General features: G+C 52.0%; 1 protein-coding gene across 1 annotated transcript; it reads right to left on the bottom strand.

Moving 5' to 3' along the window:
* Positions 1 to 3423: 3423 nt before the first annotated feature.
* Positions 3424 to 10754, bottom strand: HAPLN2 (hyaluronan and proteoglycan link protein 2). Its single transcript, XM_077901127.1, has 7 exons — positions 10603 to 10754; positions 10383 to 10479; positions 8160 to 8269; positions 7589 to 7942; positions 7365 to 7481; positions 7058 to 7240; positions 3424 to 6725 (listed from the first exon to the last, which is right to left on the bottom strand). Exons 1-7 carry the CDS (start codon positions 10628 to 10630, stop codon positions 6445 to 6447), a joined length of 1170 nt encoding a protein of 389 aa, XP_077757253.1. The 5' UTR covers positions 10631 to 10754; the 3' UTR covers positions 3424 to 6444.
* Positions 10755 to 15669: the final 4915 nt, after the last annotated feature.

Here is a 15669-nt window from a genome sequence, read left to right as displayed (position 1 = left end):
AGACCCCATATAGTATCACTTCTAACCAAGGGGATACACTTTAAAGTAAAGGAGATGCGACAATGGCCACAAGACCACCGCATCCATTGTCCCTACCATGTATTACATGACCTTGAAATTGCCAACCCTGGGAGTGCTTTAGTATGACCTCGTTACAGCACATCTAAATACCAGTTTGGGGAAAACATCCTCTGAAATCAAGAGTACTGGACTTCAAAATGCAGTCTACATTTTGAACCAATGGCTATTATATGGTGCTGTAGCCCACAGAGCTAGAAGTCATGGATACAAGAACCAAGGGTTGGAAAGAGCAATAATTTCCCACCATCATCCCCAGTGACCCATGTGAAGATTCGTGCTTCCTGTACCTATAAATGTAGACTCTGTAGGATTAGAAGCCCTAGTCCTTAGGGTGGGAGATGTGTCTGCCAGAGGCTACTATAAGGGTACCACCAGACCTAAGGTACTAGCAGCCTCTGGGTCCTTTTGGGTACCTCATGCCAATTCACCAACACGCAAAGAAAAGAATTATACTGGCAAAGACTTTTGTTCTTTTTTTAAAGATTTTATTTTATTTTATTGTTAAGATTTTATTTGTTTATTCATAGACACAGAGAGAGGGGCAGAGACACAGAGGGAGAAGCAGGCTCCATGCAGGAAGCCTGATGTGGGACTTGATCCCGGGTCTCCAGGATCACACCCCAGGCTGCAGGTGGCGCCAAACCGCTGCGCCACTGGGGCTGCCCTTTTTTAAGATTTTAAAAGTGTATTTATTCACGAGAGACACCCAGAGAGAGGCAGAGATACAGGCAGTGGGAGAAGAAGGCTCCCTGTGGCGAGCCAAACAGGGCACCCAATCCCAGGACCCCAGGATCACAACCCAAGCCAAAGGCAGACGCTCAATCACTGAGCCACCCAGGCACCCCAAAACATTTACTCTTGACGAGCCCATATCCGGTGGTAAGTATGATGGCAGGTGCAGCCATGCTGGCCTGTCAAGGGCATGGGAAGTAAAGGCCTTCAGGGATGAAGGTCTGGGTTTTTCTGTGAAAGCCCTGTGGACAACAGATGAACCATGGAGGAAGATGTGGAATATTGATAATGGTCACAGCCCCGGAGCCACCCGCTGCAGCAACTATTGGAACTTGTCCCACTAACCCTCCTGTCATAAGACTCTGTTTTCTTTCTTTCTTTTTTAAGATTTTATTTATTTATCCATGAGAGACACAGAGAGAGAGAGAGAGAGAGAGAGGCAGAGACACAGGCAGAGGGAGAAGCAGGCTCCATGCAGGGAGCCTGAAGTGAGACTCGATCCCGGGTCTCCAGGATCACGCCCTGGGCTGAAGGCCGTGCTAAACCACTGGGCCCCCTGGGGCTGCCCATAAAACTCTCTTTTCAAGAATTAAAAATGGTGCCCAGCCACAGCCTTGGAGAGTCAGTGACAGGACACGGTGGACAGGGGGACACATGGGTCTGAGCAGTGGGGAGGGTGGACCACAGCTGTGACCCGACCCTCCAGTATTTGTCTCCATAGGCAGACGGTAGCATCTGGGATTCTGTCTGGTGGCTTTTTTCTCACTGTGGGAGCATGTGTGCACTCAGAGCTAGCCAGGAATGCTAACGGGTCAGTGCTCCCAGAAGCAGCCCTCGGCTTTCAGGCAGGAAGTTGACACATATGACCCTGCTGTCTGTCCATCAGGTGGGATTCTCTGAGACAGGCTCCACACTGCCTTCCAGGGATCCCTTGGCAGGACTGGGCCAATCGCTCCGGCCACTCTGTCTCACAGCCTTTGCCAGCTTCCTCCTCCCTCCTGCCTTGCTTCCCCAGTCCCCCACTGGTGCGTTTTACCTGACCCCCCAGATAAACTGCTTGTACTGAAATCTTTGACTCAACGTTGGTTTCAGGGAACCCCATGGTCTTAGTCAGCTCAGGCTGCTGTAACAAGTTACCATAGCCTGGATGGTTTGTTTATTTATTTGTTTTTTTGTTTATTTATTTTAAGATTTTATTTATTTATTCATGAAAGACACAGAGAGGCAGAGACATAGGCAGAGGGAAAAGCAGGCTCCGCGCAGGAAGTCCAATGTGGGACTGGATCCCAGGACCCCGGGATCTCGACCTGAGCCAAAGGCAGATGCTCAACCAACTGAGCCACCCAGGTGCCCCAGCCTGGATGGTTTAAACAACAAACACATATTTCTCTCATCCCTGGAGGCCAGGAGACCTGGTGTCTGGTGAGGGCTGGCTTCCTGCAGACGCCTGCCTTCTCACTGAAGTCTGCAAGGAGAGAGCAAGCTCTCCCACATCTCTTCTTATAAGGGCACTAATGTCATCGTGGGATTACCTTCCAAAGGCCCCATGTCCAAAACCACCACACTGGGGATTAGGGCTTTAATATATGGATTTGGGTGATGCAAACACTCATTCCACAGTACCTATCTAAGACAAATGGGAAAAAAAATAAGACAAATGGGAGAGAACCAGGCATTAACTCTATCTTTCCTGAATGGGTTCTCAGCCAGAGTGACAGTAATTGATGAGGGATATTTTTCCATATGGGACAATTCATAATAATAAAGGAAGAGGAGAGACAAAATTAGAACATCTCCATTTTGTGCTCCTAATGAAATAATGCATCTAGACCATGGTCACCAGTAGCCATCAGATAAAAAGGTGATGGGTAAAGATGTGTCTGCATCCTAATCCCTGAAACCCTTGTTTGGAAAAAGGGTCTCTGTGGATGTAATTCATTACATGAATTTATTCCCAAAATTCAGTTTAATGTGTCTGCATTGCTCCTATCTCTGTCTGTGGTCGTATTGCATGAAAAGGAGGAGGCAACATGACCACAGACACAGAGATAGGAGCAATGCAGCCAGAGACACTGAGGAATGCCACCTGCCACTGAAGATGGAAGAAGCAAGGAAGAATTCTCTCAGAGTCTACACAGAGGGAGGGCCATAATGCCAACACTCTGAGTTTAGACTTCTGGCCTCCAGAACAGTAGAAGAATATATTTCTGGCTCATAAACCACCACGTTTGTGGTAATGTGTTGCAGCAGCCTGCATAACTGGTACAAGCAAATTTGTGAGTGGATCAGGCTGACAGCAGCAGAATTAACTGACCAGTCGTAGCATCAACAACCAGACACCGCATACCTCCGGATCTGACAACAGAGGAAATACAGTCTTACTTATGAAATACTCCTGGGAAAAAAGTTAATGCATGTTTAATCAAACTGTGAAATATATGGGACTCCTGGGTGGCTCAGTGGTTGAGTGTCTGCCTTTCGGTCAGGGTGTGATCCTGGAGTCCCAGGATTGAGTCCCACATCAGGCTTTCTGCATGGAGCCTGCTTCTCCCTTTGCCTATGTCTCTGCCTCTCTCTGTGTGTGTCTCTTATGAATAAATAAATAAAATCTTAGAAAAACAAACAGTGAAATATAATGACAGGGACAGAGGAACATGTGAAATGACACAACAGGGATACACTCACAGCCAGATCTAGAACATGGGAGACTCGACAGGGAAACAGCCCAGTTTCCTAAACAAACAAAAATGGCATAGAAAACATAAAGGAAAAAGTATTACAGTCTAAAAAGATATTTTTAAGAAATTAACCAAGAGGCGCAGGAGTGGCTAAGTTGGTTTAGCATCCAACTCTTGATTTTGGCTCAGGTCATGATCTCAGGATCCTGAGATCCAGACACTCAGAGAGGAGTCTGCTTGAGATTCTCACTCTGCCCCTTCTCTCACTTGCGTGTGCTTACTCTCTCTCTCTCTCATGCTCTCTAAATGAATAAATAAAATATTTTAAAAAATAAACAAAGTTAATCAAATGCAATGTATAGCCCTTGGATGCTGGTTTGGGCAAATCAACTATAAAATGGTATTTTTTAGACATTTAAGGGAAACTGATCATGAAGTATATATTAGATAACGTCAATTGGGGGAATATGATAACAGAATTAGTTATCTTTTAAAGTCACCGTATGTTAGAAATGCATAGTATGTATGTGAAGATTAATAGGAAATAATAAGCTGTCTGAGATTTGCTTTAAAATACTCCAGCATGGGCAGCCCGGGTGGCTCAGGGGTTTAGTGCCGCCTTCCGCCAGGGTGTGATCCTGGAGACCCAGGACTGAGTCCCACATTGGGCTCCCTGCATGGAGCCTGCTTCTCCCTCCGCCTGTGTCTCTGCTTCTCTCTGTGTCTCTCATGAATAAATAAATAAAATCTTAAAAAAATCATACTCCAGCACAAACGACCACAAGTGAGGGACTTCATGAAACCAGAAAGGTGGAATTTTGAAGTGGTCAAGCTGGATGATGAAGTGGTTCACTATCCTTTCTCTCTTTTCTTGCGTATGTTTGAAGTTCTCCGTAATAAAAACATTGTAATAGTAGTGTGGGGCGTAGTTGTAGAAATTAGTGGGCATGTGCTATCATGGGTGAAAATATAAAGCTTTGGGATGCCTGGATGGCTCAGTGGTTCAGTGTCTGCCTTTGGCTCAGGTCATGATCCTGGGGTCCTGGGATCGAGTCCTGCATCGGGCTACCCGCAGGGAGCCTGCTTATCCCTCTGCCTATGTCTCTGCCTCTCTGTGTGTCTCTCGTGAATAAGTAAATAAAATCTTTAAAAAGAGAGAGAGAGAGAAAGATTTGCAGCAAATGTAAAGTCCTGTGACCATTTTTTATGCAGTTTCTTGACAAAGTCGAGGGCATCACACAGAAGGGAAGCCATCTTCCTTCAGGGAAGCTTCTGGGTCCAGCGTCTTGGCTTTCTGGGGCTCTGACTCCGTACAGACTGTAACTCAGAAAACCCAGAAGAGCCGGGGAGGAGTGGGTGCCCACCAGTCTGCCCGCCCTGATGCCTGTGGTGGAACTGGGGCTGATCCTGTACATACTGGCGGTTGTACTTCCAGGTCTGAGTAGGTTGCTCTTTTCTGCCCCCTTTTGGTTAAGCAAGGCCATGGGATTCGTTCTAGAGAAACAGCTGTCGAGGGGAGAGACAGGTGTCTCTCTGCGCTGCAGCTATTCATTGCAGGTGTAAGACCTTTCAGAGCTCTTCTTACTTTTCCCTTCTGGTGTGCTGACCGGCAGCATTTAGGATGGTGGCTGTTTGATCAGCTTGGGTCCCTGAATAACTAAAATGAGAAGAACCCCCTTGTTGACCATGATGCACAGGTGGCCTAAGGGAGAAGTAATCTTGTTTGAAACCACTGCTGTTTGGAGGTTGTTATCACAGTGTAGCTGAGCATATCCTGATGAACACAGTGCCACACGGCAAGCAAACCTACAGGCTACTTGGGAAGAACTCCAATAATAATGATGGCTGATGTTCTGTTGTCACTAGTGTTCTTGTCATCATAATCATCAGTCATCACAGGTACCATCCCCGGAGTGCCTCTGATGTGTGCCAGGCCTGTGGCACCCGGCGAATGCATTGTCTCAGTCACCGCTCACAGCAAACTCCAGAGGCAGAGATTCTTATCCCACGGCCAAGATGAGGAAAGCAAAGCTTAGGAACTCCCACAAACACCCCATTTGCTGTGTGAGAGCTCCTGAAGATGTCATTCGTTCCTTCATATAAAATCCCACGGGATGAATTCTCTTTAGCAATTACAGCAAGAACCCGCCTGGAAAACAATTTCCCCACTCCTATCAAGCACCATTTGAAAGTCCGTACCCTTTGCTCCAGTAATTATTCACTAGCCCAAGCTTGCTGCGGTGGAGTTATATTGCCCGGACAGCAAAATGAATAACAAATTAATTCATTAATTAAAATAATATACAAAAGAAAAAGGAGTTAATGACATTTGATCTTGTCTGTCGAGTTATTGGTGCGTTTCCTTTCTCCAGGCGTTAACGATGCTCCAGGTCCAGCTCCCAGTCTCGCCCCGGGTGGGTGGGGGTGACCGCTCAAGCTCTCAGGCATCTGCCGAGGACCCAGGTGGGTGGCGGGTTGGTCCCCTCCTCCCGCGCTGGGTCCGTTTGCCGCCAGCTGCGTAGCGGTCCGAGTGTCCCCCACAGGAGAGGAGACTGGCAGGATACAGACCCATCCTGAAGCACGTTCAGGACCGTCCGGCTCCGTTCGGTCGGTCGTGCCCGGCGGGGGAGCCTGCGGGTGTGAACCCGAGTCCGGCGGGTGCGCGGCGCCCCCGCGTGGGGCCCCGCGCAACAGCACCGCGCGTTCTCCCGCGTCCGCGTCGACCTAGCCTCGCGGTGCCTGCTGCGCGCCTCGGCCTGTGGGGCCCTCTCCCCGCCCCCCACGGCCCGGCAGGTTCGCCCCGCCACTGCCCCACCAGGCCCGTGCTGCCCGCTCGCCCCCAGCAGCGGCCCGGTCCGCGCTTCCGAGGGTCCTGCCGGGCGCCGCCACTCGCCCTCCCCGCCCGGCCCGCCGGGACCCCGGGACCCCGGGACCTGCGCCCGGGGCGGCGGCCCTACTCCGAGTAGCAGTAGGTCCCGAAGGCCGCCTGCTGGGCTCGTGGGAAGCCGAAGCTGCGCACGCCGGGGTCGGGGAGGCCCCCGCAGCGCGGCCGCGGCGACGTGATGGGGAAGCGCACGCTGCCGTCCGCCAGCCAGCCGCCGTCGCACTGGTCCAGCCCCGAGAACTTCCAGGCGGCGTACAGGTGCCCGACCTTGGCCACCGTGGCCCCGCGCCGCCGGCACGCCGCGTGCGCTTCAGACAGGGTCAGCCGCCCGGGCACGAAGAACACGTGGCCTGGGGAGCGGAGCGCGTCACCCCTGGCCGGGCCGGACCCACCCCAGATCCCCCTCTTCGACCCTCCCCCCGATCCTCCCCGGGCGGAGCCTGTAGCAGAGGCGGTGCCGAAGCAGGCGTGAGCGGGGCAGGGGACGGAGGGAGCCTGGCGGGCAGCGTGGCGGTCGGCACCACGCAGGGACTCCGCGGCGAGCGCCGGCCCCCTCCCGCGGTGCGCATCTCGGCCGCGCAGCGTTCCGCAGACCCCCGGCCCCACATCCTCGTCGAGCTGCAGCCGGGAGGAGGGGCTCTCATCCCCGCCCCGCCGCCCGCCTGGCACCCTGCGTCCTCACCTGCTGTCATCGAAGTGAAGCAGAAGGCGTCGTAGCGGTCGCGGTGCCGGTCGCGGGGTCCGTAGCTGCGGATCCCCGGCCGCCCCCGGCCGCCGCACGGGGCCCGCGCCGTGAGCACCGGGTAGCGCACGGAGCCCTCGAGCAGCCAGCCCGCGTTGCACCAGTCCAGGCCCTCGGTCCACGCTGGCGGGCAGGGGGACACGAGGTCGCGGGTCAGAGGTGTCCCCGCAGGAGCCTGACCCAAGCTCGCCCCGCGGGGCCGAGGGACTGCCGGGAGAGGCCTGCGCGGGGCCGGTCAGCCGCTCACCCTGGTACAGCTGGGCGTAGGTGGCCAGACGCCCGTCCTGCTCCTCGCACGCCTGTTTCGCTTCATAGTAATTGAACTGGTACCGGCCTCGGCTGGGCTGGTACGGAAACACCACACCTGGGGGAGGCGGACAGCTTAGGGAGAGCCGGCAGACAGGGGAGAGGGTGGGGGACGCAGCCCGGGGAGACCCGAAGAGGAGGGGGCCAGGAACCCAAGGGCCTTACCCTCCAGGCTCAAGGTCAGCGCCACGCTCTCGTCCTCGATGCCGTTGATGAGCTCACAGCGGTACCTGCCCTCGTCCTCCAAGCGCACGCCCTCGATGACCAGGGAGGCGTCCAGCCGATGCCCCCTCCGCATCCTGGCGCGTCCCCCCAGGGGCCCGTAGCCACGGGCGTGCAGGCCGTTGGTGACGAGGATCAGCACTTCCCGGAGCTCCCCGGGCTCCACTTTGCTCCAGCGCACCTTGTAGCTGGGAGGCTGGGCGCCCAGGACGCAGGGCAGCGTGGCCGTGGCCCCACGACGAGAGTGAATGACCTCGTGGATGGGGGGCAGGAGGTAGTGGGGGCTAGGGTGGGGTGCTGAGCAGAGGGGGGCCACAGTGGCAGGAACCCCCTGACCCCCACTACAAGTGCCCATCCAGACCGTGCTCCCCAGACTCCCCCAACCCTCGCCTCCATTGCACACTCACCAAAGGCTCTCCTGGAGCACCTCCAACAGCTGCCCTAGCCACCATCCGCACACTTGAAGCCTCTCCCCCACCTTCCCCCAGATTCTGGGCGGGGCTTGGGGTCTTACCTGGGTCCCCCAGGGCTTTGTGGAAGATGGTGAAGGCCCAAGGGAGAAGGAAGTGACAGAGTGCTGGGAGACTGAGCAGGCCTGGCATGATGGGAGTCAGCCCAGCGTGTCTGCAGAGTGCAAAGAGCAGGCATTTCTTGGGACTAAGGGACGGGGAGAAGGGAGCGGGCTTGGAGGTGAACTCCCATCCATTGGGGATCCCTTGGTGTGTGTGGGGGGAATGTCCAGCTGGAAAGCAAGTGGGCAGAGAAGGCGCCTGGACCGGGCAAAAGGAAGGTGATGGGGAAGGGGCAGTAGCAAACCCCTTTCCCCAGGCCTGGGGGCTGGCTCTCTTCTGCACACCCCCAAGGTCCAGCCTCCCTCCTGGCACCATCCTCCAGCAGAGCCAGAGGACACAGGTTCCTGTCACTCTCCTGCTTAAAGCATTGGCTCCCTTTGCCTTGAGGATAAAGTCCGGTCTCTGGACCAGCTTCCAAGGCCCTCTTGGATCCCGCCTCTCCCAGAGCCTTCCACATCACCTCCTATCCGCTGTGCCTCCGCACTGGCTCCAGACACTAGGCTCCAGACACGTTGGACTGGCTCCCAAAGAAGTCGGATTCACTGTGAGCCTCACCTCCTCTGGGAAATCTTTCCTCTTCCCTGGTCGGCCAGACTGTAGTGCACCGCACCTGCTCTTCGGCTTCCCCTATTGCACTGTCCTGGGCATTCCTCTTTGGAAGTGCTTTTATTAGCAGCTGAACTAACTGTGAATTTGGAAGTAATACCTATGCTCATATAGACTTTATCAGTGAGGTTTCTGGTGATTATACAGTTATAGAAACTAATTCCAAACACAATTGTCTACTTCAGCAGTGGAGTTCCCTTTTCTTTTTCTTTTTTAAAATTTTATTTTATGAAGTAGGCTCCATACCCACTGTGGGGCTCAAACTCATGACCCTGAAATCAAGAGTCGCAGGCTCTAGGGACTGAGCCAGCCAGGCACTCCAATTTTTCACTTCTTTATTGTATCTGTTCTTTATCAACTTGGCCATTTTTTTAAAGATTTTATTTATTTATTCACGAGAGACAGAGAGAGAGAGAGAGAGAGAGGCAGAGACACAGGCAGAGGGAGAAGCAGGCTCCATGCAAGGAGCCTGATGTGGGACTCGATCCCGATCCCGGGGGCTCCAGGATCATCAGTAAACATGAAAATAATAATTCCCACCTATCTCACCAAAAGAACATGCGTAAAATGCTTAAAATCGTGTCTGGTATGTAGTAGGTGCCATGCATGTGTTAGCTATTATCTGCAGCACCCGGCAGAGTTTCTGGCACAATAGTAAGTGCTAAATAAATGTGTGTGCGTGTTAATGAATGAGCCCACAGTAAGGATTCTGGGAAGGAGAGCTGGACTGGGGGGAAGAAAATACTATAGCTGGGGAGTCAGGCGAAGAACCTTGGGGCTGAGCCCATCCTCCTGCAAATGAAGGCCACGCCCTACGAGGTGGAAGAAATGGGGGCTGTGGTCACAGAGGGCTGGGGGAAGAGGCTGGTGAGCCACGCCCAGCACTTCCCTTGTGTACCTTCCTTTTACTCCTCTCAGCAATGGCCTAAAGTGGGAAGGATTAGGAATCTCCTTTCACGCCTGCTCAGACAAAGGTGCACAAATTATAGGAGACTTGACTGAGGTCACACAATAAGAGGAGGGTTTCCTGGGATTAGAACCGGATTTAAACGCAGGCTCAAGCTCTTAACCAGTGGTCTGTATTTCTGTATTTCCAAGCAACCCTCACATACCCTCTTTGTAGCCTCTGCAGAGAATGAGAGCTCCCACAGCCCCAGGGCCTACCTGTTAGAAGCCTATCTCTTCACAGAGCTGGGAGCCACAGGGACTGGCAGCTTTGTGGCCTGCTTCAGGAAGAGATTCCAGTGAAGGAGTTGTCTAGCCCCTGGCAGGTTCAAGCACCTTAGAGCTGTGGCACTTGGGCACCTGATCAACGGAGTGGCTCCCTTTGACCTTTGAGGAACGGCTTCTGCCCTGAGCTCGCAGAAGCAGCCAGAGTGCCAAGAACTTTTCCACCTGTCACTGCACTAAGCGAGGCTGAGTGACCAGTGTCCAGCCTGTGACCCGGCACTATATCTGCACTGCTCACCATCCTGGGCCTGGGGAAGGTGTGGGGCTTGGGACCAGGGGTGGGGACCCCCAAAAGGGATAGAGTAAAGGAGGCATCCAGGAAGGTTTACCTGGAGGACTGTGGAGGATGGGGTGCCTTGTTTCTTCTAGATGCTCTTGGCCCGGAGAAAGAGCAGACTGGCTGGCAGGGATGAAGATGTTGGGCCGCTGTGTGTGAGGATCAAGCGCAGATGAGCTCACAGACCCATGGTCAAGCTCCCGCTGTCTCCGATTTTCCACATGGGCCTCATCCAAGCAGCACCCCCTCCTCTTGCCCCACAAAGTCCTCACCTCTGTCCTCTGGAGGCTGGGTGCGCATTGCCTATGGGAAGAGACTCTCAAGGTGGGAGCCAGACTTCCAGGACCTCTAGCTGCTTCAAGACACTGGCCCCTTCTGTCCAGCCCCCTGTCTGTCCTTTCCTTCTCTGACCCCACCCCATCGGAAGCACAATTTCCCATTGTCTCTGTCTTTCTCTCTATTGTTGAATAACAGGGGCCCTTTCTTTATCCTGGCAACGAATGGCAACGAAATGTCAACAGCTGGGGATGTGGGATGCAGGACCGGCTGGCACACACCACCGGAAAACGACCCGGGTAGGGGTAAGCTCAGAACAGAACAGATATCCCCAGGGAAAGAGAATGAGGGTGGGGATGGTGGTTGGTGAGAAGGTGGAAATGGGGCCCCTCCCATACTCCAAGCTTCAAGCCTCTGAAGAGCTGTGTGGTGTGAGGCCAGGGATGGCTGGGCTCCATGGGGGGCCAGGGTCAATGGTTGGAATTGCAGTGGGAAAGATGGCAGGCGACAGCAAGGAGGGGTTTCTGTGCCTGGGAGGAAAATGGGAATTTCTGAGAAGGACTTTGGAAAGGTCTTCAGATAGAGGTCAGCTTATTCATCCTGCCTCCTGTAGTGTAAATTCTCCAGAGAAAGGAGGTCCTTAACCTCACGTGGTGGGACTACACCCCTCCACTGTCTCCCCTGGAGTGTAATCTCCTGCCCAAGTTCATACTCATTGTCCAAACCTTTCTGTTGGGGTACAACTTACAACCAACAAGTAGCACAGATCTTCAGTGAACAGCTCAATAATGTTTACATGTGTACATACCATGGAGCTCACCCCCAGATCATATGGAACATTTCTAAAGATTTTTTATTTGAGACAGAGAGAGAGGAGAGAGGGTGGAGTGGAGAGGGGCAGAGGGAGAGGATATTCAAGCAGACTGCTGAGCAGGGAACCTGACAAGGGCTCGATCCATAACCCACGGGATCAGAACCTGAGCCAAAACCAAGAGTCTGATGCTTCACCAACTGCGCCACCAGGGGCCCTTCATATGGAAGATTTCAACACCCAGAATGAGACTTTTTTTGTTTGTTGTCAGTGCAGAGGGTGGACTCCCTCTGGAAATAACCATTTAGAAACAGTTCCAGCTTCCAATGGTCTCTTAACCTTTTTTTCTCTCTGCCCACCAACCCCATATCCATAGCTTTGCATCATTAGGATCATGGACTTTTGGAACCACAGGGGACCTTGGGACACTTATCTTCTTCAGGCGCCTGATGAAAAGAACAAGCCAGTGGGACTTGCCCAAGCCTACACAGAAGGCAGCCCTGGAGTCAAGTCTGGAACTTGTTGCTGTTCCCGCTAATCTCCCGGATGCTGGATGCTCCAAATCAGGGAGCTACAGGGTTTCTTGCTGGGGCCACATCTCGTAACAGGGAGCCCAGCCCACCTGCACTCCCTAGGGGTTTGTTGGATGGTTCCTCCTCCTCCATTACTCTTCCAGAGCCCTTCCCTCCTCCTCCCAGAGGAGAAAAGACAAACAGCCCCTGTCTTAGGGCCGGGACACCCTGATCCAGTGCCTCTGATTGGCCTCCACCCAACTCAGACAAACAGCTTCCCGCAGAGAGGGGGGCATACGGGCTCTGCGGCCACCCCAGGCTCACTCCCACCCTTCTCTCTCCCCAGATCGCTTCTGAACTATGGTTTGGAAGTCTCAAGTATGTGCATCCATAAAAGGCTGAGTTTGGCAGGAACTGTTTGATAGAGGCAGAAAGAACCTTTTGAGGATGGAGTGAGGAAGGAAGGGACCAGGACCAGGAATAAATGTGTGGTGAACAGCCAGAGCTCACTCAATTTGCTCAAGGGCACTTGCATCCCCAGGCCCCACAAGCCTCAGCAGACCAGGAGGCTGCTGGGCTTGCTGTTCTGAGTGGAGGTCTTTGCCACTGTTGCTACTAGCTGGGCGGGTGATAGGAATGATCCAGTACCAGCATGGAGTCCTGACTTCCTCCCTCTAACTCCTCTTCCCAGACTGGCTTCTGGCCCCCAGGCAAGGTCAGCTGACCAACCTTCTTGATCTCTGCTGATGGCAAGCTGGTCCCAGTTTACTATTGGGATTGTTGCATGAGGGATGGGATGGAGAGAGTTGGCAAGATGGCACTTCAGGGGGGTTGCAGGGAAAGACTGGGGACAACCTCTCCTTCCAGTGAAGTTCACACACAGATGCCACAGCCACCTCCCTGCCTCCCAGAAGCAGAGGTCCCTCATCTTCTCCTCCCTGTGAGCCCCAGGCCATACTTCTTTCTGGCCCAGGCTGAGGCATCCTGTGGAGCTGGATCCCTGTGTCACTGCAGGAAGATGTGGGGGTGGGGCTGGGGAAGTCAGCCTTCAGTAAAAGGCACAATTTCCACTCAGGATTGCTCCCTCTCACTCCCTGTGTTTCTGTCTCTGTGCAGGACATGAGGACTCACCTCAGATGCCTCATGGATCCTTGGCAGGAGACTGTGCCTCATCTCAGGGGGCCCTGCCCTGCCCTGCCTAGAAGTCCTGGACAGAGCTGGGTCTCCTGGCCTTCACTCCAGCCCCTTTACTTGGGGTTCCTGAGAAGTGGGCATCAGGGGCGTCAGAGGATTGGAACGGGGTGTCACCCTGTCCTTATCTGAAGCCAGCTAACATTCAGGTTCATCAACCATCTCCATTCTGAGGGCATTGTGGGGGGCAGAGTGTAGGGGAGTGCTTCTTCTTCTGGGGCAATATTCTCACAGTACCAAGGGCTGTCAGAGGAAAGGCGACAAGGCATTAGAAGGCATGGTGGTCTCTGGTCTTTCCCTAGGGAAAATAATGAACAATAAAATATTATTATAAAATAATAGAGCAATAATGAACTCATCATTCTGCTCTATTTGACCGCTCCCCTGGATTCCGCTTCCAGCCACAGGGGTACGCACCAGCTAGATAGAGGCCTGCCCTGTGTTTGCAGGACAGGACTCCACCGTCCAGACCTTTACAGATGCTGGGCATGATAGTGGTTGTGTTAGAGCAGGGCTTTGGGTTCCAGCCATGGCTCCACCATGGATGCGGCCAGGTCTCTTCACTGGTCTGGTTTGCTCACCTGCACAACAGGCATGCAATTTCACTTAAAATATGTTCTGAAGAACCTCAGCATGCAGAGCACCATGAAGGACAGAAGTTCCCAGTCTAGTGGGATAACACCTATTCTGTCTCAGAGGTAGATGAAGGTAAGGTAAAATCATAGGAAGTGCAGAGAACATGGAACAGAATAGAGACCCCAGGAATGCACCCTCAACTCTATGGTCAACTAATCTTCAACAAAGCAGAAGAGAATATCCAATGGAAAAAAAGACAGTCTCTTCAACAAATGGTGTTGGGAAATTTGGACAGCCACATGCAGAAGAATGAAACTGGACAATTTTCTCACACCATACACAAAAACAGACTCAAAATGGATGAAAGGCCTAAATATGAGACAAGAATCCATCAAAATCCTAGAGGAGAACACAGGCAGGAACCTCTGTGACCTCAGCCGCAGCCACCTCTGTGACCTTGGCCACAGCAACTTCTTGCTAGACACATCTCCAAAGGCGAAGGGAACAAAGGCAAAAATGAACTATTGGGACTTCATCAAGCTAAAAAGCTTCTGCCCAGTAAAGGAAACAATCCACAAAATTAAGAGACAACCTACAGAATCAGAGAAGATATTTGCAAATTACGTATCAGATAAAGGGCTAATATCCAAGATCTATAAAGAACTTATCAAACTCAACACCCAAGAAACAAACAATCCAGTCATGAAATGCGCAGAAGACATGAACAGACATTTTTCCAAAGAAGACCTACACGTGGCCAACAGACATAACAAAATGCTCAGCATCACTCGGCCTCAAGGAAATGCAAATCAAAACACAATGAGATACCACCTCACACCTGTCAGAATGGCTAAAGTTATAAGTCAGGAAATGACAGATGTTGGGGAGGATGCAGAGAAAGGGAAACCCTGTACACTGTTGGTGGGAATGCAAGCTGGTGCAGCCACTCTGGAAAACAGTACGGATGTTCCTCAAAAAGTTGAAAATAGAGTTACTCTATGACTCAGCAATTGCGCTACTGGGTATTTACCCCAAAGATACAAATGTAGTGATTCAAAGGGGGCACCTGCAGCCCTATGTTTATTTTATTTTTTATTTTTTTAAAGATTTTATTTATTCATTCATGAGAGACACAGAGAGAGAGGCACAGACACAGGCAGAAGGAGAAGCAGGTTCCATGCAGGGAACGCAACATTGGACTCGATCCCAGGTCTCCAGGATCAGGCCCTGGGCTGAAGGCAGCGCTAAACCACCGAGCCACCCGGGGTGCCCCATATGTAGAATTTAAGAAGCAAAACAAAGGATCATAGGGGAAAAGAGGAAAAAATAAAACAAGATGAAATCAGAGAGGGAGACAAACAGTAAGAGACTCTTAATCATAGGAAACAAACTGAGGGTTGCAGGAGGGGAGGTGTAGGGGGTTGAGGTCACTACAGGATGGGCATGAAGGCGGGCACATGATGTCATGAGCCCTGGGATATAAGACTGATGCATCACTGACCTCTACCTCTGAAACTAGTAATATACTATATGTTAATTAATTGAATTTAAATTTATTTTATTTTATTTTTAAATTTTTATTTATTTATGATAGGCACACAGTGAAAGAGAGAGAGGCAGAGATATAGGCATAGGGAGAAGCAGGCCCCATGCACCTGGAGCCCGACGTGGGATTCGATCCCGGGTCTCCAGGATTGCGCCCTGGGCCAAAGGCAGGTGCTAAACCGCTGCGCCACCCAGGGATCCCCTGAATTTAAATTTAAAAAATGTTTAAAGAACGTACAGAGAACAGTAAATGACAGACATCTAGAAGCTATTTTCATGGTGACAAAGATTTAATAATTATATTTCACTTGCTAATGGTCATGTCACCTATCAATGTGTTTGTTGACAGTCTGTTTGCTGCTATGTTCAAGTGCACCATTTAAACTGTATTTTAAAAATAAATAAATAAACTGTATTTTTGTTCAAGT

The sequence above is a fragment of the Canis aureus genome, chromosome 6 (assembly GCF_053574225.1).
Source record: "Canis aureus isolate CA01 chromosome 6, VMU_Caureus_v.1.0, whole genome shotgun sequence".
In the NCBI taxonomy this organism is placed as follows: Eukaryota; Metazoa; Chordata; class Mammalia; order Carnivora; family Canidae; genus Canis; species Canis aureus.
The sequence above is the reverse complement of the archived record's forward strand: the minus strand, read 5'-3'. Positions and strand labels throughout refer to the sequence as shown.